The sequence below is a fragment of the Rhineura floridana genome, chromosome 2 (genome assembly GCF_030035675.1).
Source record: "Rhineura floridana isolate rRhiFlo1 chromosome 2, rRhiFlo1.hap2, whole genome shotgun sequence".
Taxonomy (NCBI): Eukaryota; Metazoa; Chordata; class Lepidosauria; order Squamata; family Rhineuridae; genus Rhineura; species Rhineura floridana.
The window spans coordinates 58,537,990-58,563,449 of NC_084481.1; the positions used below are offsets into that span (position 1 = coordinate 58,537,990).

Here is a 25,460-nt window from a genome sequence, read left to right on the forward strand (position 1 = left end):
CATAGAGGATATGCATAAACAATCTTCATATTCAAAGGCAGTACATCCCCAAATGCCAGATGCCAAGGCAAACAAATGCTTTATGGGGCGCTATTGTGTCCAGGCTACATACATACCTCTGGCTGACCATTGTTAGAAATAGGACGCCAAACCAAATGGACCCTTGGTATAAACTACCAGGGCTTTTTTGTTGTTGTTGTTGCTTTAAACAGACATTTGACTTCAGAATCTCTGAAGACCTCTTAGCAATGAAATATACACATTAACTAATTACGGAGGGGAATTTAGGAACATATGAACATAACTTTAAACTTTAGAAGCTAACCTTCACTTTCTACTTCAAAGAAATTGTAGAACTAGCTTTTTAAATTAGTATTATCCATTTTAAATGGGCAAATTCCTGCATGGCAAATTGAACTAACTGATTGTCTGCACCCTGCAAACTTAAAACTTTCCATTTTGTTTTTCATAATGGTTACTTTTATATTTGAGTGTTGGATCCAGTAATCTGAAAGCTGTATATATCATAATCAAGTAAGGAGGATTGGACAAAATCTGGTCAAACATTCCACAGATCAATCTCTCTCCAGCTGGAAATGGCAGACCATCCCAGCCACCTGAGGAAATTGAGGTGGGAGGAGATTACCAGCTTCTGTGGGGTCTTCTTAATAGGCCTTTAGATAATTTTTCAGAAGTTAGAGCTATCAAAGACTGTGGCTTGCAGATTGTGCAGGGGGTAAGGAATGGCTTAATCATGCCATGCTGATGGTAGGCTTCCAAAGTCCAAAGAGAAATTGTTTTCCCCCCTGGAATAATCATATATATGTATGCTTTGATAAATACATCATTCCTTCAATTTGCAGGATTATTAATACAAAAATGATGTCTGTTTATCTAGTGGTAAAACAGAAGAATCGGTTCCAACATCTGCTGCAGTTGTTCCACCAGGTGTCACAAATGCTGCAGCCACTGTTCCTGAACTTCCTGTAGTTGCCCCAGCAGCCCCTGCTGTTCCTGCTGTTGCATCAGTTCCTGAAGCTGAGCCTTCTGCTGTTGCTACTGTTGTAGATAATGAAAGAGTCACTGCTACAACTGATGAGCAGGTACAGCCGACTACTCCTATTGTACAGGAACAGACTGCAGAAGTTGTCACAAACTCTGTAGAAGAAGCTCCTAAACAGGAATCCTCAGAGTAAGTAATTCCATGTCTAGTTTTCGTTTTATTTCTCTCATTTCCCCCCAAGAGATTCCTTTATATTCCTTTATAGTTTTTTTTTTGGGGGGGGGGGTGGATCCAACAAAGGAAAGTGAAGCAAAAAGCAAAAGTAAATAACTCACTTCCTCATCTTTTTACTTTTATTCTGAACGTCTGTGCCAACCAGTGCCTCACCACATTGTTTTTGTGCAGGAAGAGGCTTGGTTAAAAGAGGGTTTGGGAATTATTTGGCCTTCCACAGCAGAGAGATGAAGAAATGAGTGCATTGAAAGTCACCCCTCCCACCAGAGATTCTTCCTAGCAGATCTGGGGTGCTTTTTCCTGGAGATTCCTTTTGCTTTCTCCAACCCTGTTATCACATATTGTCACAGAGGCACCTAGTATGTTCTCTCTCCTAATCCAGTGAGCTATTAAGAAAGGTGCCAGGAACCTTAGAAGTACAAACAACTTTAGTAGATAAACAACTTAAAACCTAGACCCAAACACCAACTGTTGGGTATAGACAACACATGGACATCCAAACACAGGGGCATCCAAACATGGCCTCCATTTTAGGAGAGGGGGGAAAAAACCACACTTAATTGTGTTCTAATCACTCCATGATCACACCACTAGAGGAGGTGGGGGCCACCTCACCTGAGTTCTTTGAAGAGATAACTTATCTTCCCCTTCCCCTGCACCAGAACAGAGGTTACTATGACACATGGATGCTGGTCAAAACTGGCCATACCCAGTATGGTCTCGACCCTTAAACATTTTGGTCAATGCCAAAGACAACAGGGATGATTCCTGCTGAACGTATTCTGGTAGGAGTTTCACAGGGCGAGCCTGCCACACTAAAGGTGGTCTCTAGTGAAGACTGACTAAACCTTAAGAGCGTGGGGAACCACAAGAAGTGCCCATCAGAAGATCACAATGATCAGGGGATTGAAGGTCCTTAAGGTACTTTGAGCCCAAGTTGTTGAGGGCTTTGTGAATGAACACAAGAACCTTGAACCTAGCTCGATAGTAAATTGACTCTTTCAGCAAAGGAGTAGCATGTTGCCAGTAGCCTGCTCCTGTGAGCAGTCTGGCCACTGTGTTCAGCACTAGTTGCAGCTTCTGGACCAGATATAGTGTAGTCCACATGAAGCATTTTAATTGGTGCTCCAAACATACCAACATTGTGGCAGTCATAGATTTCTCTACCCCCTGGGTAACATCTGCCTCCCCTCCACTGGACTCACATCACCCCAGATGTGAGTAGTTGGAACCTAAGTGAGATAAACAATTTGTTTATCTGTTTATGGTATAATATGATTTGGGAAACAAGATTCATTTGTACATGTGTATGAATTAAGCTTTGAAAATATAATTTGTTTCTCAGAGTCAAATTGAGGAAGTCTTCTGTTCCCTTGAGCTGATACAAAGAACCTTAGTCTAAATATCAGGTGAATGCAGCATCTGCTTGCAAGTTAGGAAACTGTTATGTGTGATACACAATGTATGTAGTTGAACAGCAGACCTATCCCCATGCCATATGAGAAGTAGCTTTTTCTTTTTAGTTTCAAAAGTCTCTTGACATGCAGCATTTGGGTCTGCTGTTCTGGAAACATAAATCTAAGGCAGCCTTGGGTTGACAGAATTAGCTTAGCACTTTATTGCATCATGACCAAGGTTTTTGTAGAAAAATGTGGGATCAAAATTTCTTACTGTATTTGGTTCAATTTAGCATTCTGAAATTAACAGTACAAATCAAGCAGACCTTCTCAAATTGCTTACTGTCTTACTGTGTACATTCTACCCTCATCAAATGGCTGAGAAAACAGGCATGAGTTGTATGAATAAGTTCATAGATTGAGCTTTGAAAAGAATGGGTCGCAAGTCAAGGGCAGTTCATGGATAACTGTCATATTTCCGTAGTATTTATCTAGATAGATTGCCTTTGGACTTTAATTGATTTGTAAGAAAACTAGCACATTGGAGCAAACAGCTTTTTAAATTTACTAATCTGATATGACAACTACTGTTGGGTATGAAATTGCTTCTTCTCGCTGGATTCTGAAGGAATCGGGATATATTTCATTATATTTTAATTATAAGCATTTCTTTAAACATAATCTTCATCCATATTATTATTATTATTATTATCTTTATTTATACCCGCCCTTTTTCCAAACTGGAACTCACGGCGGCTTCCAGATAAAAATAACTACGTATCATTAAGAACCTATAAAAATATAAAACATATAAACATATAAAATGAGTATTAAAACAGGATTAAACTATTAAGATGTTAAAACCAATAAGATATACACTTAAAATACTGCAACCCAGTTTAGGAGCATACAAGTAAAACAACAACATACAGCATCCTCTTCAGTCATGACCCACAAATTGGCAATACAGGTCTCAAACTCGTGAGGTGCTCGCAGTTGTGCACCATGCTTTTAAAGATAATACTGCTGGTTGCAGTAGCTCCCGGTCAAAAGTTGAGAGCTCCTGGTTGTGCAAGAAACAGGGTAGAATTGACATGTGCTTTCTCAATTGGACCCAGAGATTTCTGGTGTGATTTCTCTGACCTGCTGAACTTTCTTGTGCTCCACCCCACATCATTCCAGAGGGTCTGTCGACCCTCAAGAAGTCTTTCTGGGAATGTGTGTGTGCAAGGGGGTTGTAGTGGAAGGAAGGATACAAATCCCTGGTGCATGAGCAGAAATTTACTCATTCTTCTAAGGATCCAAACCTCTGACAACGAGCTGTTGGGGCTGTGGTGATCAGTCTCAGTGGCCTAAGTGGGTGTTGCACAGCTGTTGGATCATACTATATCCTGCAACTCCATTATGCCTGAAGTTGGTTGGGATTCAGCTGTCTGTGCTGTCACTTCTGGGGAGACATCAGCTTTGTTGTTTACCGTTCCCACCCTTAATGTCTGTTACATTCAATTAGTACTGTTTTTTGCTGAAGCAGCATTTTTTAATCCATAGTGTTGCCGCCAAAAAGGACGAAGAGGATGCCCAGCCAGTTAAAAAAACCTACACATGGAATACAAAAGAAGAAGCTAAGCAAGCATTTAAAGAACTATTGAAAGAAAAGGTTTTTAAATTGAGTCAACTATTTAAAATTTCAAGAATTGCAAATATACTTGATTTGGGCGAAGTGCTGATTTTTGAAAGAAACTTTATGGAATAACATGCTGACATAAACATGGAAAGAATGTTTTCCACAGGTAGCCTGCCATCAGATTGGGTAGTACTGCCATCTAGCGTCCGAAGGCAAGAATACACTAGAGTTAAAACCTGGGGCTCGAGTTAGGGGTAGCCCATACCGCCGCTCTGCATATGTCTGTAAGAGGAGCATTAGTTAGGAAAGCCGCCGTAGTGGCAGCAGACCTGGTCGAATGGGCCGTGATGTTAGACGGCACTGGCAAATTAAGTGACTGATATGCGTACTGATGGCAGGCGTACCTGTGAAAATCACCCTTCAGGTGGGTCCAAGGGACCATTCTAGACAAAATGTGCTTGGTATAAGCTTTCACGTCATGCTCCAGTATTGGTGAAAAATTCTTAATGTTTGTTCAGGTCTTGGGTGGTGGGTGCAGGGGACCAAGGAAGAAGACAAATTATTTTGAAAAGACCATCCTGGTGACAAGATAGGTAGACATTCCCAGAAATGAGGGTGGGAGCAGGGACGTATGGAGAGGAAGAAACACTGTTGTGTTTAGAAACCTCAATCCACTTACTCTTCATAAATTCTCACTCTCAAGAGACTTTGATGTTGCTTTATTAAGTTCATTTTATTTATTGCATCCCAAATGTTGCTGATGAAACATCACTGCAGAATCAAAGTATGAAGCCCTTAGCTTGCCACCCTTTCAAAAAAAGATAGGAAATGAGGAATGAAAAACACTGGCTGTGTTCACTTATCACAGTCGGCCATAAACAATGGCTTAACCATGTGCAAGCCAATCCTGCCCACTTTGCTCCTCTTCACTAGCACTGTGGAAAAAACAAACCCTGGCTTAGTGCTATGTCTAATTCAGGGATTGCAGTTTGTTTCTTCTGTAAGCTAGCAGAAAGGAGTGAAGCAGTCCAGATAGATGTGTTCACAGTAAACCATTAAGTATGGTTTACTGTGATGTGCAAACTGGTGGATTTAACATTTCTAGAAATACAAGTATGTTATGAAATGAAGGCTAGAAATCTGCACGACAGTAGAAAGTGTTCTATGTACCATGTTTATCATTTTCTCATGTTATTGAAGTTAATCATTCCTATAGGAAACAAGTGTGACAGTCATTTATGCAGATATTTTTATTTTTTTTAATGAAAACATATACAGCAAAATAATGATATTACACAATTCCAAAATATCCACTTCTGCAACCAGATATTCTTTAGACATCAATAAATTTTACAGTAGTGTCCTACTGCTCAAGCTAGGTGCATCCATTCTTGATTTAGACAACATTCCTAAGGCTGCCATTTCATGAACTTAACATGACTGTTTTGAGAAGTTACATGATTTACTTCGTCTTCACAGCGTGTGCCATCCAATGCCTCTTGGGAGCAAGCTATGAAAATGATAATTAACGATCCAAGATACAGGTTTGTTGTTTCCGTTTTCTTTTTAGTCAGCATAATTTTAAATGATTGTTTGCATAAACTAATGTTTTGACGGCTGAAGTCAGCTCATAATTTGAATGCTGATCTAATGTTCTTATGATTTAATCTGTTTTAAATGTTGTACATTGTATGTTTTATTTTTTTTCTTTGTATGCCACTTTGAGATGTATGTGAAATGTGGGGCATAATTAAGTAATTTTTTCTCCTGAACAGTTTTCCCCCCAAAAAGTGTGTTTTTGAGGGGAAACAAATAGGTGCTAATCACTCACCCTGTGTGCATAGTTAAAATGAATCTCAGTAAAATGACTCATAGTTGATGTTGCATGTATAATTGAATTCTTGATTTTTTTTCTTCAATTGGTAGTGCTTTGGCAAAACTAAGTGAGAAAAAGCAAGCATTTAATGCTTACAAAGTCCAGACAGAGAAAGAAGAAAAAGAAGAAGCAAGATTAAAATACAAAGAAGCTAAGGAATCTTTTCAACGTTTCCTTGAAAACCATGAGAAAATGACATCCACTACCAGATACAAGTAAAATGAACCTAATATGTAATATTAGTTGCACAGTTTAAAGTTTAAAACAGTTGAGCTTGATAGAGGTAGAGAGGAATGTGAATTACAAAGAACCCTTAAATCTTACTTTCCTTTTAAAGTTGCTTCAAATACTGTGTTAAGGGAATGTGTTTTAAGGGGAATGAGGATTTGTGCATGACACTGGGTTTGGATCCCAATTGCCCATTCCATTCATAGAAGGGGGCAAGATCCAGTTGGATTCCCTGTGTGAGAAAATTGAAAGGTGATAGTCACCGTTTCCCCCTTCAGTCCCGTATGCCACCTTGCATGCTGCTCCAGAGGGTCCCCCAGCTGTCTGCGGCAGATCTGCAAGGGGAAGGAGGAAATGGGGGAAAATCTGTTTCCCCTTTCCTTTTCCATTGTGAGCAGAACTTCACCACCGCAAAATCTAGATCTGACCCACTGTTGTCTCTGCATTTGTGCAATGGCGTTATATACTGCTGGCCTTTTGGTAATTATGTATTTGGAATGGATGCAAGAGCACATATGTTCTGTGTTAAATATTGAAAACCTTTCAACAAAACCATGGCAGAAAAGAAATGGCAAGCGCTGGGATTCAGCATATAGAGCTCTCGTTCTTTTTAAAAATCTAGATTGATAACACATAAGCCCTTTTTTTTATCTTGGCAAGCTGGAATAATTTTGCAATATTAAACATGTCTTACCTGAAATTGCATGATCAGATTACACATTTTGTATTAGTTTTGTTATCACACATTTGACAAGAACTGGAACGCTGATAACAGTGGGGAAGTGTAGGAGCAAAGTGATTTATGATAGATTATTTTTTCCTTATTTTTATCAATAGAAAAGCTGAGCAAATGTTTGGAGAGATGGAGGTCTGGAATGCAATATCAGAACGTGATCGTCTTGAAATCTATGAAGATGTCCTATTCTTTCTATCAAAAAAAGAAAAAGTAATTAAGAACACACCCACTCCTCCCCTCCTTCCCATAGACTCTTCCTTTTCACACACACGAGTCTCATGGCTAGATTTCTACAAATGACAATGTCTTTTTTATAAGCATTACTTATTATACTTCATTTAATTCAGAAAGAAATAGAGCAAAAGCGTGATGCGGTGGTGTCACAGCTTTTCTTGAAAGTACTTGCTCAGTTGAGACATAATCCTGCAAGCACATTGTCAATGAGAGCCTGTGATGAAGTTTATGCAGTCAAAAATTCACAGAGGGTGGAGTTACTTTGCAATCTGCACCTTTTTTTCTTAATAAATCAGTTGGTAATGTTTTTTTACCAAGGATTTTAGTAACTTCCATTTGTCTTTTACCTTTTCCAGGAACAAGCCAAGCAGTTAAGGAAGAGGAACTGGGAGGCATTAAAAAACATCCTGGACAATATGGCTAATGTCACTTACTGTACTACCTGGTCTGAAGCTCAGCAGTATCTGATGGACAATCCTACATTTGCAGAAGATGAGGAACTTCAGAGTAAGGATAAAATAACTGAGTTATTGTCTTGTGGGAATTTGTGCTTAGTGATGATTAGGTGGCAACAATACCTCCATCATTAACCTTCAGTCTAGATTGTTCATTTCTCCTGTGTATGTAAAAGATATCAGGTGGGTATCTAGCTCCACCTAGCAGTTGAAGGCAAAACAGCACTGTTGAAGCTTTTTGCAGGTCCATTCCTGGTCTGTGCCTGTTCCTGCCTCAGTTTTCTTTTGCCTTCACCGTGCACGGTTGGACTCTCTCTGCCTCCGTTGGTTCAGGCCTGTATTGTTTCTTGTGTGCTGTTTTCATGTTTTTTCTGTACTGTTTGTTCTGCTTTTTTTGTTCTAACTTTTCCCTTTCAGTTTAAAAAAAAAGACTTTGTGTTCCTTCCCCTGGAAGTTTTTACTCGAGGCAAGGAGCCTCCAGCGCCCCCCCCCCATTTCAGTACCGGGAGCCTTTCGGCCTCTCCAGGTCCTCCTCCCACCCACCCACCCCCACCAGCATTGGTACCTTTCCTGTTGGGAACCAGCCACAGCGGCAACCGTCTCAACATCCGCAGCTGTCTTCCCACTGGCGACAGCGTCCCCAGCCCATGCCAAGACTTTTCACGCCATTTCATGGCCAGCTCTTCTTCCCACGCCTCAGCAATAGAGGGAAGCGTAGGACGGGTGCCACTGTCTCCAGCAACTTACAACCACTGTTTCCCCCCCCCTCGGCAGAAGACCAGTGAGGAGGATAGATACCGCTGCTGGTGGGATCTGCATTTCGCTCCCCCCAAGCCGCCACATTAACAGCCTTCTAGGAGGGCAGCAGTGATCTTCCACCCACAGGGGTGCCCCCTGCACCTTCTCCAGCTGTTGTTTCCACCAGCCCTTTTTACCCTCATAAGCCCCACAGTGCATTGCTCCCATGGGGAAAGCAACCCACAAAACGGAGAACCCCTCTAAGAGGATGAAGTCCCCCCCCCCCAGATGCAGCATCTGTGCCCTTTACCAGCCAGGTCCCAGGGCAGTCGCATATTTCAGGGGATCAGTCAGGAACAGTGGTAGCCCACCCCTGAACCGTCAGGCACGAGGTGGCTGAGGCACAAGTTATGGTGGGCAGGGTAGCTATTGAAGGCAGGGCTCCTGTTACCAATAAGATGACTGGTAGAGACAGGCGAGCATCCAGAGGGACCTGGAATCCCTTTCTGATGATGAAAGCAGTCAGCCTTGCCCTTCTTTGGATGCCATTTTTCCACCACCTCCTCTCCTGAAGTCTTCACAGGTTTTTTGGAAGAACTAATCCTTGTGCAACAAATCCAAGAGGCGCCGGGGGGGGTGGCAAATGCTCTAGTCTTCTTACTCTCGAGCTCAGCCTATTCAGTTACAGCTCTCAGCTCACTCGATACAACAACTGAAGGAACAACTCAGGGATTCCCTCTTAATGGATCTAGCTAGAGATTTGTCCTCTCCATCTATTCCTTGAGTGCCTTTGCAGGAAGTATCAGCGCACTCACCCTCTCAGGCTCCATCTGGATCGCAGCCTCCTCAGGGCCCGCCTATGGGCCTCTCAGTTGCAACTTCACTTCCTCCACTGAACCGCACATCTTGGGATCCTTATGCCGCGGCTCAGGATAGGCACCTTCAGCTACCAGAACAGACACTTCTTGACCCAGACAGCGACTTAATGGTCTTGGACGAAGAGGAATGGAGTGGGGAGTCAGAATCTGAAGAGGTTTTTTTTTTATTATTTTTTATAATAATTTTTTTATTCAATTTTTTATAAAACAAATACAAATACAACAAAAACAATACAACAAAAAAATAAAATAAAAAGAAAAACTTGACTTCCGATTTGTTACAGATCAGCTATAAGTATATAATATATATCAAACCTGTCTCCTAAAACATACGAAATTCACTTTTTTCCAAAGTTATCTTAATTAATCGTCAAATCCCATTATCATCATTTCATTTTTTTTTTCAACAAAAAGTCCAAAAGAGGCTTCCATTTCTTAAGAAATGTATCTCTCGTTTTTTCTCTAATAAGACATGTCAATTTGTCCATCTCAACTAAGTCCATTAATTTCAATAGCCATTCTTCCATTGTTGGTATCGATTCCATTTTCCACTTTTGTGCATATAGTAATCTTGCTGCCGTGATCATATATAATATTATTCTTCCATATTTCTTTTCCTTTTGTTTATCCATAAAACCCAATAAAAAAATTTCTGGCTTTGACTGAATATTTATCTTTAAGATTTTTTGCATCATCCTACCTATCTGTGCCCAAAATAATTTTGCCTGTTTACACAACCACCACATATGATAAAAAGATCCTTCTTGTTGTTTACATTTCCAACATACATTAGAAACATTACTATACATTTTTGACAACTTTTCTGCAGTCATATACCAACGATACATCATTTTATAAAAATTTTCTTTAAGATTATAGCATAATGTAAATTTCAAGCCTTTTTTCCACATATTTTCCCATTGATCCATTTGTATATTATAACCAAAATTTTTGCCCACTTAACCATACACTCTTTTACTTGTTCTTCTTCCATGTCCATTTTTAATAAAAATTTATACATTTTTGCAATTATACATTCATCATTTGTACACAAACCTATTTCAAAATCAGATTTATTTATTTCAAACCCATACATTTTCTTGTCCATTTTAAATCTTTCTAACAATTGTAAATAGGCAAACCATTGTGAACTATATCCTTCCTTTATTAGTTGTTCTCTCTCTTTCATTATATATTCACCATGCACATTTTCTAATAGTTCTTGGTAAGTTAACCATTTCTCTTTTCCAGCCATTTCTCTTCTATAAAATGCTTCTTGACTTGAAACACATAGTGGTATTTTCGAAAAAAACCTTGTTTTGTATTTATTCCATATTTTCAACAAAGGACGTCTTATAAAATGATTATTAAAATCCACATTAACTTTTACTTTATCATACCATAGATATCCATGCCATCCCCACTTCAGGTTGTGACCCTCCAAATCCAATAATCTTTTATTCCTCAATAGAATCCATTCCTTTATCCAGACTAAGCAACAAGCAGCAAAATAAAGTCTCAAATTTGGTAATCCCAGCCCTCCTCTTTCTTTGGCATCTTGTAATAATTTAAATTTAACTCTTGGTTTTTTCCCCTGACAAACAAATTTAGAAATATCTTTTTGCCATTGTTTGAAAGGTAGATCAGAGAATATGACAGGTATTGTTTGAAATAGAAACATCATTCTCGGCAATACATTCATTTTTATTACAGATATTCTACCCATTAATGACAACTGTAATTTATCCCATTTTAACAAATCTTTCTTAATCTCTGTCCATAGTTTTTCATAATTATTATGAAACAACTTTGAATTTTTATTTGCCATAATGATACCTAAATATTTCACCTTTTCTTCTATTTTAAAATCTATCTTCTCCATTAACTCTTTTTGATCTCTTAAAGATAAATTTTTCACCAACATCTTCGTTTTTTGATTATTGATCTTAAATCCTGCTAATGGTCCAAATTCTTCTAGTTTATCCATCAATACTTTGATTCCTTCCAAGGGATTTTCTAATACAATTATCAAGTCATCAGCAAATGCTCTCAATTTATATTCCTCTTTTTTATCTTTATTCCCGAAATCCTTTTGTCTTGCCTTATGTCTCTAAGCAGCACTTCTAAAACCAGAATAAATAGAAGTGGGGACAATGGACATCCCTGTCTTGTACCCTTTTGTATTTCACATGAGTCCGTTAAATCCCCATTGACCATTATCTGTGCCTTCTGTGATGTATAAATCGATCTGATCCATTTTATAAAATTATCTCCAAAGTCCATTTGCTCTAGAACCTTAAACATAAATTTCCAATTCAAATTATCAAATGCTTTCTCAGCATTCAAGAAAATCAAAGCAGCTTGTATGTCATTTCGTTGTTCTAGATATTCCAACACATTCAAAACATTCCTGACGTTATCACGTAATTGTCTTTTAGGTAAAAACCCCACTTGATCTTCCTGAATAAATTGTTGCAATATTATTTTCATTCTTTCAGCCAAAATCATTGTAAAAATTTTATAGTCATTATTCAATAAAGATATTGGCCGATAATTTTTTGTTTTGGTTAAATCCTGCTCCTCTTTAGGTATTAATGTTATATTGGCATTTTTCCAACTATCCGGTATCTTCCCCTCTTGTAAAATAGAATTCATTGTATACTGTAAAGGTAGTAAAAGTTCCTCCTCCAAGCATTTGTAATACATTGCTGATAGTCCATCCGGTCCTGGCGCCTTTCCTAATTTAATTTTACTTATAGCCTCAGATATTTCTCTTGACGTAATAGGACCATTAATAGCTTGTCTCTGAAGATCTGTAATTTTAGGCAAATTCTGTTTGGATATATACTCTTCTAGTTTTTCTGAGGGAATTTCCTGACACTTGTACAAAGTTGAATAATATTGATGGAAAACCCTTTGGATTTTTAAATTGTCTGTCAACATCTCATCTTCTTGTATCTTTAAAATAAGATTTTTTTGTCGTTCTTTTCTTAATTTATATGTTAACAATTTCCCCGGTTTATTTGCAAATTCAAAAGTCCTTTGTTTAGCAAAATTTAATTTCCTTTCAATTTCTCTAACTGTCAACATTGACACTTGTTTCTGTAACATTTTAATTTGATTTACAGTAGAAGCTTTAGTTGGATTCTCTTTCAATTCTTCCTCTTTTTGTTTTATTTCTTCCAAGATCAATTGCATTTTCTGTTGTTCTTTTTTAATTCAGAATTACATTTAATAAAATATCCCCTCATATATGCTTTACTTGTATCCCAAACAATATTTTCATCTGTTCCTTTATGTAAATTGTGTTCAAAAAACTCTTTTAATTTCTTCTTACATTCCTGCACTATTTTATCATTCTGTAATAAAGATTCATTTAGTCTCCATCTAAATCCAAGATTTTTTTTTTTAAAGTCAATATCACTGGATTATGATCCGAAAAGGTTTTTGGTAACACATCCATCTTGGAAATATCTTTCACTAAATTTTTAGACATCCAAATCATATCAATCCTCGAAAATGTTTTATGTATTTCTGAAAAGTAAGTAAATTCCTTTGCATTGTCATTTATATATCTCCAAGCATCCACCAATTCTAAATTTTCCATCAATTCGAAACAGATCTTCGGCAATTTGCCGTGTCTCTTTTAATATTTTTCTCAGAAAGTCTATCCATTTTTGGTGAAATTACCCCATTCCAATCACCCATGACACACCAATGATCATATGCAAATTCTGATAATTTTTCCATAAGTCCAGTATAAAACCTTGTTTTATCTTCATTAGGAGCATAAATGCCCACTATCAAAATTTTTGTACCCTGAATGGTGATTTCAACTCCCACAAATCTGCCACTATCATCCAATAATATCAATTTAGGAGACAATTGTGAATTAATATAAAGAACCACACCATTTTTTTTGAATCCTGCTGAAATAAATTCTTCACCCAAATTTTTACAAATTAAATATTTAGAATCTTTCTTCTTAATATGAGTTTCTTGTAAACAAATTATATCCAATTTTAATTTTTTCAAATAATGAAATACTTTCTCTTCTGCGACGAATTAGCTCCATTTATATTCCAAGTTAGATATTTGTAATCCATTTTCAAGCATGTATTTTAGAAAAGTCTGTGCCTGTTGCTCCCTTTGATCCATCATCATCCTTTTCTTCCTCTACCTGTTTCTGTTGACTTTGTTTCCCAGGAATTATGTCCATATCTTTGAGTTTATCTTCTTCCATGTCTTTTGAAGCTTTTCTCAAGAAATCCCTTGCTTTTTGAACAGTATTTAATCAATACTTCTGTTGTCTAAATGTAAAAATCACTCCCTCTGGAACATCCCATCTAAATTGAATTTTACATTGTTTAAGTTTTTCTGTGAAGAAAGCGTAATCTTTTCTCTTACGTAGAAGCCTAACAGGAATTTCCTTCATCACCTGTATTTCTTTACCGTCAATTTTGAAGACATTGTTAAAATGATGTTGCAAAACCATATCTCTGGTCCTCTTTTTTAAAAAATAAACAAGCACATCTCTTGGGATTTTTTTTATTGTTGCATATCTGGAATTAATTCTATAAACTTTGTCTATTTCAAATTCCATCCGATCTTCATTCCTGTCGAAGGATTTTGCCAAAACATTAACAATTTTCTCTCTTGATATCTTCACCTGTTTCCTCAGGAATTGCACGGAATCTCAAGCAATGTTCTTTATCTCTAAGTTCCATAACAGCAATATAGTCCAAATTTTTTTCCAATTCCATATTTGTAATATCTATTCTATTCTCTAAGGTTTGCACCGTATCTTTAACATTTTTTACATCCTGTGTTAATTGCCCAATGCTATTTTTAATCTCACCCACTTGTGTTTTAATATGATCTTGTAAATCTTTAAAATCCTTTTTCATATTGCAAAATTCATCTTTAAGTTGTTGTCTGTCCTGTTTCATCTCTTGTTTCAACTCTTGTTTAAAATCACTAAATCCCTCCATAATTTTCTGGAACATGTCCATCCCTTCCTGTGTATCAATTGAAACTCTTCGCTCCAAAACTTTGGCTGCTTTCCTAGTTGTCATTCTTGGAAAAAAAAACCTTTTCTATTATTAGCCAATGTAGAGGCAAACAGTTTCTTTTCTCCCAGCAACAAAAAAGTTAATATTCCAGGCCTGTTTAACCAACACAGTTCTTATCGCCAGCACATTCAGGAATGTAAAACAAATCCAGTTCTCAGCATCCAGCAGTTAGTAAGATACACGAACAGCAGATTCGTTCAAAAAAAAAAATTTAATCCAAAATAAAAAAAAATATTCTCAGATATATTTCCTTCAAATAATCAAATCATCTTATCTAATAAGTTGCCTCTTATCCGTTTAATCTTTGTAATTCCAGCTTTAAGCCAGCTTTTTGTCATAAAAAATAAAGCAGGTTCTTTGAATTGCTCCCTTCTTCCTTAGCTTTGTATAATACAAAAAAAGTGTGACTCACCCAAGTTTCTGAGTTGCCGATTCGTAAACAAGTCTCTTTTACAATAGTAATTTAAGTTAGTTGATAAGATTTAGACAGAAGGAGGCTAGCTCGTTAAAAACGTTTTTAAAAGAGAAAGAAAAAAACGTCTTGCTTACTTTCACCACAGCCTGTTGGAAATCCAGACTCTGTCTTCCGCTGCTAGAAATGCCTTCTTATCTCAGGGGGATTCCTGATCAAATCTAGCAATCTACAGCTCGACGGAGTTCCGTGGATAATCTCTTCGGTTCCCCTTTTATCTTGGAGAACATTTACGCCAGTCAAAAATTCCTCTTGAGTGGCTTTTAACTGAAATAAGCTTCCTCTGAGATAGAGCTCACTCAGAAACGACCACCAGCCAGCACTCCTTCCGGGAAGTCAATCTGAAGAGGTTTCATCCAGTAGGTTATTCCAGGAGCCACACTTTCTTCCCCTTCTTTGCAAGGCGATGGAAACCCTTACTCTAACTTCAGTAGAGGACCCACCTGCTCCCTCTACATTAAGGGTAGTAGCGGTGCATCCAGATCCGAAACCCAAATCTACAGTGTTGAAGCTCCCTTCTCTCAAGTTGGAATTTGACATCCCATTACAATTCAAAAGATTGGTCTCAATAGCCAACAAGTATTATACGCTGGAACAGCCTATCATGGACCAGCTGAAAGTCTCACTCATAGATGCGCCCATTGTGAATTTGCTGAATCCATCTTTGAATCCAAAGGACTCGGATGCACACCTTAAGGATACCACTGAGCGCAAGATGGATCAGGGGCTTAGGAGGGTGCATGAGGCTACTGCACTCTCAATCAGGGCAGCAGCAGCCTCCCGGTGTTTGCTCGAGCCTCCCTCCTCTGGTTGGAGGACCTGCTGGATGGCCCGCAACAAGATGCGGCCCAAGTATGCAAGTCTCTGCTCAAGATCTCTCGGCAGTTACCTTCATGGCCGATGCATCCATGGATGCCATGCAGCTTGCAGCAAGGTCACTGACAGCAGGTGTCTTCACGCAGAGAACCCTTTGGGTGCGACATTGGGAGGCAGACCCTGCAACCCATTCAAATCTTGTCTCAGAACCTTATGTGGGAGGCAAGTTATTTGGGGATGATGCCCTAGCTAATATCTTGGAGACTAAGGAAAAGAGTCAATGCCATCATCCAGGAAACGGGATGACAGAAAGTCCTTTCATCACCCATTCCACCCATATCACTTGTCTCACTCCTTTCGAGGCTCCAGGCTGTATGGAAGACCAAAGGACACCGGCTCCAGCCGTCCCTTCTGGAACAGGCAACACAACCAGCCTAAGTCTCACCAAACTTCCCCAGTCGATCGGGTGTTGGAGAGCCCACTACCTCTCTAGGTCATTGGTTCCATTGTCGTATGGCACTAACAGAAAGTTTTTCCTGATGTTCAGTTGAAATCTGGCTTCCTGCAACTTGAGCTCATTATTCCGTGTTCTGCACTCTGGGACGATCGAGAAGAGATCCCGGCCCTCCTCTGTGTGACAACCTTTCATGTACTTGAAGAGTGCTATCATATCTCCCTCAGTCGTCTCTTTTCTAGGCTAAACATGCCCAGTTCTTTCAGTCTCTCCTCATAGGGCTTTGTTTCTAGTCCCCTGATCATCCTTGTTACCCTCCTCTGAACCTGTTCCGGTTTGTCTGCATCCTTCTTGAAGTGCAGAGACCAGAACTGGATGCAGTATTCAAGATGAGGCCTAACCAGTGCTGAATAGAGGGGAACTAATACTTCACGCGATTTGGAAACTATACTTCTGTTAATGCAGCCTAATATAGCATTTGCCTTTTTTGCAGCCTCATCACACTGTTGGCTCATATTCAGCTTGTGATCAACGACAATCCCAAGATCCTTCTCACATGTCGTATTCCTGAGCCAAGTATCCCCCATCTTATAACTGTGCATTTGGTTTCTTTTTCCTAAGTGTAGAACTTTGCATCTATCCCTGTTGAATTTCATTCTGTTGTTTTCAGCCCAATGCTCCAGCCTATCAAGGTCCCTTTGAATTTTGTTTCTGTCTTCCACGGTATTAGCTATGCCCCCCAATTTTGTATCATCTGCAAATTTGATAAGCATGCTACCTCCTCATCCTAAATCGCTAATAAAAATGTTGAAGAGCACTGGCCTAGGACCGAGCCCTGTGGTACCCCACTTGTTACTTCCGCCCAGTTTGAGAAGGAACCTTTGATAAGCACTCTTTGAGTACGATTCTGGAGCCAACTGTGGATCCACCTGATAGTTGTTCCATCCAGCCCACATTTAGCTAGCTTGCTGATCAGAATATTATGGGGCACTTTGTCAAAAGCTTTGCTGAAGTCGAGATATATTATGTCCACAGCATTCCCATAGTCTACAAGGGAGGTTACCCGGTCAAAAAATGAGATAAGATTAGTTTGGCAGGATTTGTTCTTCATAAATCCATGTTGGCTCCTAGTAATGACTGCATTGTTTTCAAGGTGCTTACGGATTGACTGCTTTAAAATCTGCTCGAGTTTTTCCAGGGATTGATATTAGGCTGACTGGTCTGTAGTTCCCTGGTTCCTCCCTTTTGCCCTTTTTGAAGATAGGGACAGCATTAGCTGTCCTCCAGTCATCCGGCACTTCACCAGTCCTCCATGATTTCGCAAAGATAATAGACAGCTGTTCTGAGAGTTCTTCAGCCAATACTCTAGGATGCAGTTTATCGGGCCCTGCCAGTTTGAACTGTCTGAAGTAGGGAGCCTTTTATATTCGTGGAGGCTCCATCTACTCAAGAATCTCCGTTCTTCAGACAGATGCCATCCAGATGTTGGAGGGGATGGGAATGATGAGGGTGTGGAGCTAGCATGTTTGTTCCTATGCTTGTCCCCCTTTTTTCTTAATACTGACCGGTAACACCTGAAGAGGGCTATGGTTTCCTCTGCACCGTTATCTTTAAAACTTACACAGGCAACTAAACAAAAGCTTTGCCAAAAGTATGGGCCACTTTTTTAATAGGGCTTATCTTCGGCTTAGAGCAAGATCCACCATTATGCCAATAGGCATGAGGGAATTTCCCCTTCCCCTCAGCCCTCCCGAGTCTGCTTTGAAGAGTCCCCCAACTTTCCAGAGCTGCTTTTTTTTGGAGGGGGGAGGTGCAGGGGACTGCAGGGGGGGGGAGAGAAGAAGTGGAATAAATGTTTGTGCAAGAGGAAGTTTGTTCCACAAGCGAGATACCACAATTGGATATCAGTCTTAATTTTCTGAAAATATTTTTTTCTAGACATGGATAAGGAGGATGCATTGATTTGTTTTGAAGAGCACATAAGGGCTTTGGAAAAGGAGGAGGAGGAAGAAAAACAGAAGGGATTACTCAGGGAAAGGCGACGGCAACGTAAAAACAGGGAATCTTTCCAGGTTGGTGACAAAATGCTAAGTGGTATCCCCTGAATAGCTTTCAGCTTTTAAGGTAGTGGACAGATTATCATCTGTCTTCCTATTTTGTCATGTGCAAATAATGAGCATAGATAGTTGTTGGCTTGTGTGCTAGCGATTTCAACACTAAAAGATCTTGCATATCCACAGTTTATGGCTTCTTATATTTGTGGCTTCCCCATTGTGGACTTTACTTGAAGACAAGTTTCATTTCCACTCATCCTCTCTTGGCATGTCTGTCACAGGGCAAGAATAAACAGGTATAGAAAATTCTGAAGTGGATTGCTAAATCTTCGCAATAGCAAAGTTTGAGTTGTGTATTCTTTTAATAACTTGTATACTAAAATAATCATGGTCAAAAGTTACTTACATCATTGGCAAGTCTTTTACACTGGCCATATATGTTGAATACTGGATGTTTTTGCTTTTGGTGTGTTTAAGGACATTGTTTTTTAAATAGTGCTCTCTGTCATTGAAATGGATGCCCTAGTACAAGGTGGATAACCTGTGGCCCCTTTGGATGCTATTAAACTCCTATTCCCATCAGCCCCAACCAGCACAGCCAGTGGTCAGCAGGGATGATGGAAGTTCTAGTCCAGCATCATGCTGCTGTAGGTTGAAATCCTGTCCCCACTGAATTCAGTGGAAGTAGACATTGTTAGGATTACAGCCCTAGTGGTACACTGGATGCTTTTCCACTTGCAGCTTATGCCATCTACATGCTATTGTAACAGTAAAAATTACAGGGGTGGCATATTTCTTTTCAGTTTATCAGTTGTTCAATTACAGGATCAAGAATATCCCCATTTTCTATTGTTTTTGCGCAGATATTTTTGGATGAGCTACATGAACACGGCCAGTTGCATTCAATGTCATCATGGATGGAGTTATATCCAACTATAAGTTCTGATATTAGGTTTACTAACATGCTTGGTCAGCCTGGTGAGTATATTCTGCCCTGCCTATGTTTCTAGTAGATGGTTTGTTAGTGTGGTAAGAAGGGAGCCTTTGACCAATGTACTTACTTTCTTTAGGCTCAACAGCACTTGATCTCTTCAAGTTTTATGTTGAAGATCTAAAAGCACGCTACCACGATGAAAAAAAGATAATAAAAGACATCTTAAAGGTGAGGTAAAATGTGTTTGAGTTGGTGGGAAACAACCAGTACTAATTCAAAATGAATAGATTCTTTTTGCTCCTGTTGGACGACTGGATTTCACCTAGTAGCATTGCAAGATGAGTTTGTGCTACTGTGAGATTCCTATGCCTTCTTGTGTCATGAAGCTTGCTATTTTGCAGGACAAAGGATTTGTAGTTGAAGTGAATACTACATTTGAAGACTTTGTCACAGTCATCAGTTCAACTAAAAGAGCTACCACTTTAGATGCTGGAAATATCAAACTAGCTTTCAACAGTGTAAGTTTTTTAAAAACCCTTTTCATTTTAATTGTTTCTATAAACGTTAAGAACACCTGATTGTTCATAAAATAAAACATTTTTAGTGTTTTGAAATGTTTTCAATTCTGCAAGTAAATATGTAGCACCAGTATTGTTAAATGCAAGAATATAAATTAATGAAGGTTGGTGAAAAAGAGTGGGGTGTTCCAGGGGGAAGGAGAGGAAGATGAAGTCCTGTTGTGTGAGTGGAAGTCTGTTCCACATGTGCATGGAGAACATTAGATTCAATCACATGATTTGGTGGAACATTTGAACAACCGCAATGTGACAGATACACAGCAAATAATAAGAAAAGTGCCCTGGGCTGCAAAATGGGATTTGATTAATGTTTTCCTTTTTTCCGTTGCTCTTTTGTTTGGTGTCTTTTGATTAGCTTTTGGAAAAGGCAGAAGCCCGTGAACGTGAGAGAGAAAAGGAAGAAGCTCGCAAAATGAAACGGAAAGAGTCTGCTTTTAAGAGTATGTTAAAACAAGCAACCCCTCCAATTGAAATGGATGCAGTATGGGAAGATGTAAGTATGTTCCATAGCATTTTGCAAGAGGGTGTTACAAAGTTACACTGTAAATGGAATGATAAAATAAGTGAAGTGCTGGCAAGGAAAGTAATTTAAGGTTTTTACATCAACTTACTTAAGGGAAGCGGTCATGCGGCGAGGTGTGGTGACTTCCTAGCAGGGCTCCATAAGATCCTGTCAACTTTAAGAGCAAGGATGATGTGTGCATTTTTTTAATGAATTGCAAGTTTTTGAAACTTTTCTCATGTTTAACTACATGGATCAGGGTACTCTTCTAGAAGTCAAGAAAAAATAATCTTGCTTGGCACAATATGAATATTTGATGGTTGAATTTTTTTTATGATGTGCTTGGGGGAAGGCAGTTCTAAAGAAAATTGGTGTAGGGCCTAAATTCATCACCTGGGTAAACATCATACGTAAATCGCCTCATGCTTCTGTCTTTATGAATGGACCTTGGTTAAGGTTCAGCTGTGTTCACAGTATCAACAGGAATGCTTCTTAACAGTATTGTTTGATGTTGATATAAGCCCTTTTCTTGTGACACTCATGAAAGAAACAGGCCATCTAAGCTCCTGCTTTTGATCACACCCCCATGGCACTCAGCTTCCTCCAGCCCTGTCTCTGCCATCCACATGTTAGTGTGGGCATCTGAGGCAAGGAAGCCTTTGCCCATTTACCTCCTTGTGCAGACCCCTCTGCAATCAGGATCTGTGAAAGCCTCTGCACAAGGAGGGTAAACGTGCAAAGGCTTTGCTGCCTCAGACAATCACACTAAAGCCTGGACAGCAGTGGCAGGGCTAACAGGAAGCCATGACCCATGGGAGCAGAGCTTGAAAGTATAGGGTTATATTCAACTAAATCCTATTTAAAGTAGACCCATTAAAATGAATAAACCGAAACATGTCTACTAACTTCAATGGACTAGCATTGAATATCATCCACAGCCTCTACTTGCTTTCTCTCTTTGCATAATTAATGAACGAAAAGGACTTTAGAATTGCAAACTGCACAAATAAGTGAGAAAATACCAGGTCTGGTTTTTATGCAGATGTTACTTGTAATATGTTCTTTTGAGATGTAGTCCCTTTTTGTGAAACATATTTTCCGTACAGAATTTCTTTACTTTATAAATTTAAGCAGCTGATTAAACCCTATACATAATTCTTTTTTATTTATATAGATTCGGGAAAGATTTGTGAAAGAACCAGCATTTGAAGACATCACTCTAGAATCAGAAAGAAAAAGAATATTTAAAGATTTCATTTATTTATTAGAGGTAACTATATTGTGATAACAGGCATAGTCTGATAGATTTGTTACAGGTAAAAACTACTTAGCTCATCGAACTGATCCCCTAAAAGGAGGTGGAGAGCTTTTTTTCTGTCAAGGGCTGTATTCCCTTAGGGGAAATACATTGGAAGCTGCATGCCAGTGGAGGGTGGGGGCTAGAGCCAAAAGTGGGTGGAGTACTCCTTTTTCTGTTTCCGATAACCTTCCCCATCCTTTTCCCCATCCTTACAACCCAAATAAGATTAGATTGAGGGCTACTCATGAACTAAAGCTATCTTTCTCCAACCAGGTGCCCTCCAGATGTGTTAGACTCCATCTTGGCTTATTAGAGCAAAGCCAGAAAGGATTAACTGGGTGTATCCAGGGAGTGATTAATGCCTCAAAGGGGCAGGGGCAAGTTTCAGCCACTTTGAAGGAAGGGGTGATTTTATTTATTACATTTATATCCCACCTTTCCTCCAGGAGTGAAGGTGGTGTACTTAAGGGGGCAGTCCCGGATCCAGAAGTATTTTAATACCTATCACCAAGTGGTGAATATACCTTTTTGGGCAAGATGCTTGAGAGGGTGGTGGCAGTCCAGCTTCAGGCATTTTGGAAGAAAATCTGAATCCATTTCATTCAGGCTTCTGGCCCAGTCATGGCAGTGAAACAGCCTTGGTTGCCCTCTCACTTGTTTGGAAAGAAAGATGGAGTTCAACCCTGCTCATTCCTTTTGACCTCACAGCAATTTTTGATACCATTGAACATGTTATCTTTCTGGAGCAGCTCGGGAAGGTGGGAGTTAGGTGCACTATACTTCAGTGATTCCACCCCTACCTCCAGGGGCCAATTCCAGAAACTAGTTATTGGAGGGGGCACTGTTCAGCACAATGGGAGGTGTCCTGTAGCATCCAGAGTTCCATCTTGTCCCACATGCCATTTAACATCTGTATGAAACCACTGGGAGCTGTCATCAGGAGATATGGAATATGGTGTCACCAGTATATAGATGACACTCAGCTCTGTTTCTGTTCCATCTGAATTAGGAGATGTTCAATTGGAAACTCCTAAACAAGTTGGGTTCCAAATATCTCAAAGATTGCCTCCATCCTTACTGACCTTCTCCAGTATTACATTTGAGAGAAGGGGTTCTCTTGGTAGTTTCGCCAGCCTTAAAAGTGTGGGGAATGGCAGCCCCTGAGAAGGCTTTCTTGGTGGCACCCTCTAAATTGTGGAATTCCCTACCCGCAGAGGTGCATCTAGCACAATCCATCATTATTCATACACTATATTCAGAAGACTCACTTCTTGACCCTGGCCACTGACATTGAGGTAATTTTGTGGGACCCACCTGTTCTGCTTTCGTTTGACATTGTGAGTCCCACCTAAACTGTGCTGCTTTTGTTTGGTATTGTTTTACTTACCTTTTTAATTATATAAAGTGTTTGTGTTTTTAATTGTATGATTACATTGCTGTAACCTGCCCTGGGACATTATGGTGAAGGGTGGGTAAGAGTTCTTGTAAATAAAATAAACTTGCATCATTCTTGACCATTGACTATGCTGGCTGGGGCTGACAGGTTGGGGAAGAACCTAAATGACCCTAAAAGACTTGGTTCATTGTAGATTATTATAGTTATGCCATCATTCCCACCCACCCTGGTAAAGCAGGGATTCATTGTGCAGATGCACAAGGTAGAACAACGGGGCAGGAAATAGACTTAGGTATGTATGGGAGTTTTGTGTGCATGTTAAAAAATAAAGGCAACCCCCCCACAGACATCTATTGAGATCAAAGGGTGTGCATGCACGCTGTCAACCAAGATGACATGCAGGCTTAAAACTAGCACCAGTTAGGCAGAAGGGAAGCAAGTGGCTTGCTACTCGCTTTCCTTCAGAGGGGTCCAAATAACAGAAGGACGTTGATCTTCGAGGCGTGTCCTTGAAACATTAGGAGTAGTTGTCAACATTTGCTTGGGCTTAACATACTTATGACAGCATACTGCTGAGAGTACAATAGAAAGCATGGTATTGTAGAATATCTTTGAGGACATTAGCTTCATATCAGAGAATGAGCCACAATTAATGTTAATGACTGGCTTAATCTTTTTCATTAGATTCCATTTTTAAAAACCTAATCACTAGTGGTATATTATCCTCATCAGGAAGGAGCACATGCAGATGTCAGCTATCCTGTTATTGAAACTGCTCTTAAACTTTGTTGTAATTCATACCTCTTAAGCATCTTTCTTTGTGAGAAGTGTTCTGTTTGAAAAATCTCAGTTGCTTATTGTGATGATTGAAAATACGGGCAAGTGTGGCATTGCAGGGCCAATAAAGACCAATCAATCAAAAAGGCATGCAATGCAGTTTCAGATAAAGTTTATAGCGGAAGTCCTTCAGAATTGGAGACTTTTAGAGATATGCTATAAATATTTATGTACTGTAGCAAAGATTTTGAGAGTTTTATCAATGTATGCTTACTATTTCAAATGAATTATTTCTATTCTTTTAATGCTACAGCATGAGTGTCAGCACCATCATTCAAAGAATAAGAAGCATTCTAAAAAATCAAAAAAACATCACAGAAAGAGGTCTCGCTCTCGTTCGGTAAGACATTTCATGTTGTATTAAATTCATTCTTTTCACCACCTTGTCTTTAGAAAGTAATGTTACACATGAAATACTCTTGTTTTAAAGGGTTCAGAATCTGAGGATGATGACAGCCATTCAAAGAAAAAGAGGCAACGCTCAGACTCGCGATCAGTCTCTGAACGCTCTTCCAGTGCAGAATCTGGTACAATTTTTTTTATCTTGTCAAAAGAAAAAAGAGATCGCAGTAATGGATTTAAATACGCCTGATATCTATTTCATTTTGTAATGTATTAACAGAAAGAAGCTACAAGAAGTCAAAGAAACACAAAAAGAAGAGCAAAAAGAGGAGACACAAGTCTGTGAGTATTTCTGTTTGACACTGGGTTTTTTTCCATTTCTTATCTGTAAAACCAAGAATGAAGGAATACTTAGTAAAAATGGCTGAAATGTGTGGCTGTACATTTATCTTTCATTTATTTTTGTAAAATGCCTAAAAAATAGTTCCTAACGGAATGGATCAATTTAGTCTACTTTCTTGAAAGTTGTTAAAGCATTCAAGAACTCTCAAGCTCACGGACTGCTGGAAATCCCTACAGAGCCAGAAGGTCTGAATCCTGTTTGTTGTACTTAGCTGGCAGATAATTTCTGTGCTGTGAATATGATGTATTACTGCCCTGGGCTCCTACTGGGAGGAAGGGTGGGATATAAATCTTAATTAAATAAATAAATAAATAAATGTACACTAGATAGCTTGGAGCCAAACAAGTCCCATCATAGCAGTTAAGAATTACAGCCATTTGGTATAGCCAGGTTAGTTTTTTCAAGTGCCCAGTCAGGATTCGTTGCTGGATCAGACAGGCCAGTGTCTCTCTTGATAAGAGTTCTAGAAAGCAGCAGGATAGATGGTCCACTGGAAATTTGCCATTGGTTCACTGTTCTGCAGTATATTCTCTGTGCATCTTTGATGTATATTCTTTGTTTTACTTTGTACAGGATTCCCCAGAATCAGATGTCGATCGAGAAAAAGACAAAAAAGAGAGAGAAAATGAAAAGGAAAGAAGTAGACAAAGATCTGAATCCAAGCATAAATCACCTCCTAAAAAGCGACCTGGCAAAGATTCTGTAAGTTTGCTTGGTTTTATTGTGTTTACTGTATTACTAGTGGATTAGCGGCTCATAAAGACTAAGGATGGATAGATCTGTCTGGTTCTGGTCTGTGTCACTGTTGCAAGTTTTTTACCCATAATTCTGTTCCACCTTATGCTGCTTTTTTTAAAACATGGGTGAGGAACCTGTGGACTCCAGTCAGCCCCAGCT

The 25,460-nt window shown here is 39.1% G+C and overlaps 1 protein-coding gene across 1 annotated transcript in view; it reads left to right on the forward strand.

The window, feature by feature from the left end:
• The window catches only part of PRPF40A (pre-mRNA processing factor 40 homolog A), a 56,873-nt gene that overhangs the window by 28,319 nt on the left and 3,094 nt on the right, over nt 1-25,460 (forward strand). Inside the window, exons 10-25 of the mRNA XM_061608768.1 lie at nt 899-1,192; nt 4,183-4,291; nt 5,738-5,802; nt 6,185-6,349; nt 7,200-7,308; nt 7,689-7,839; nt 18,156-18,289; nt 19,135-19,249; nt 19,342-19,433; nt 19,607-19,723; nt 20,139-20,276; nt 21,460-21,555; nt 24,072-24,158; nt 24,249-24,345; nt 24,441-24,502; nt 25,137-25,265. Of these exons, the coding sequence (XP_061464752.1) occupies nt 899-1,192; nt 4,183-4,291; nt 5,738-5,802; nt 6,185-6,349; nt 7,200-7,308; nt 7,689-7,839; nt 18,156-18,289; nt 19,135-19,249; nt 19,342-19,433; nt 19,607-19,723; nt 20,139-20,276; nt 21,460-21,555; nt 24,072-24,158; nt 24,249-24,345; nt 24,441-24,502; nt 25,137-25,265 (1,960 nt within the window). The remainder of the gene's footprint in view (nt 1-898; nt 1,193-4,182; nt 4,292-5,737; nt 5,803-6,184; nt 6,350-7,199; nt 7,309-7,688; nt 7,840-18,155; nt 18,290-19,134; nt 19,250-19,341; nt 19,434-19,606; nt 19,724-20,138; nt 20,277-21,459; nt 21,556-24,071; nt 24,159-24,248; nt 24,346-24,440; nt 24,503-25,136; nt 25,266-25,460) is intronic.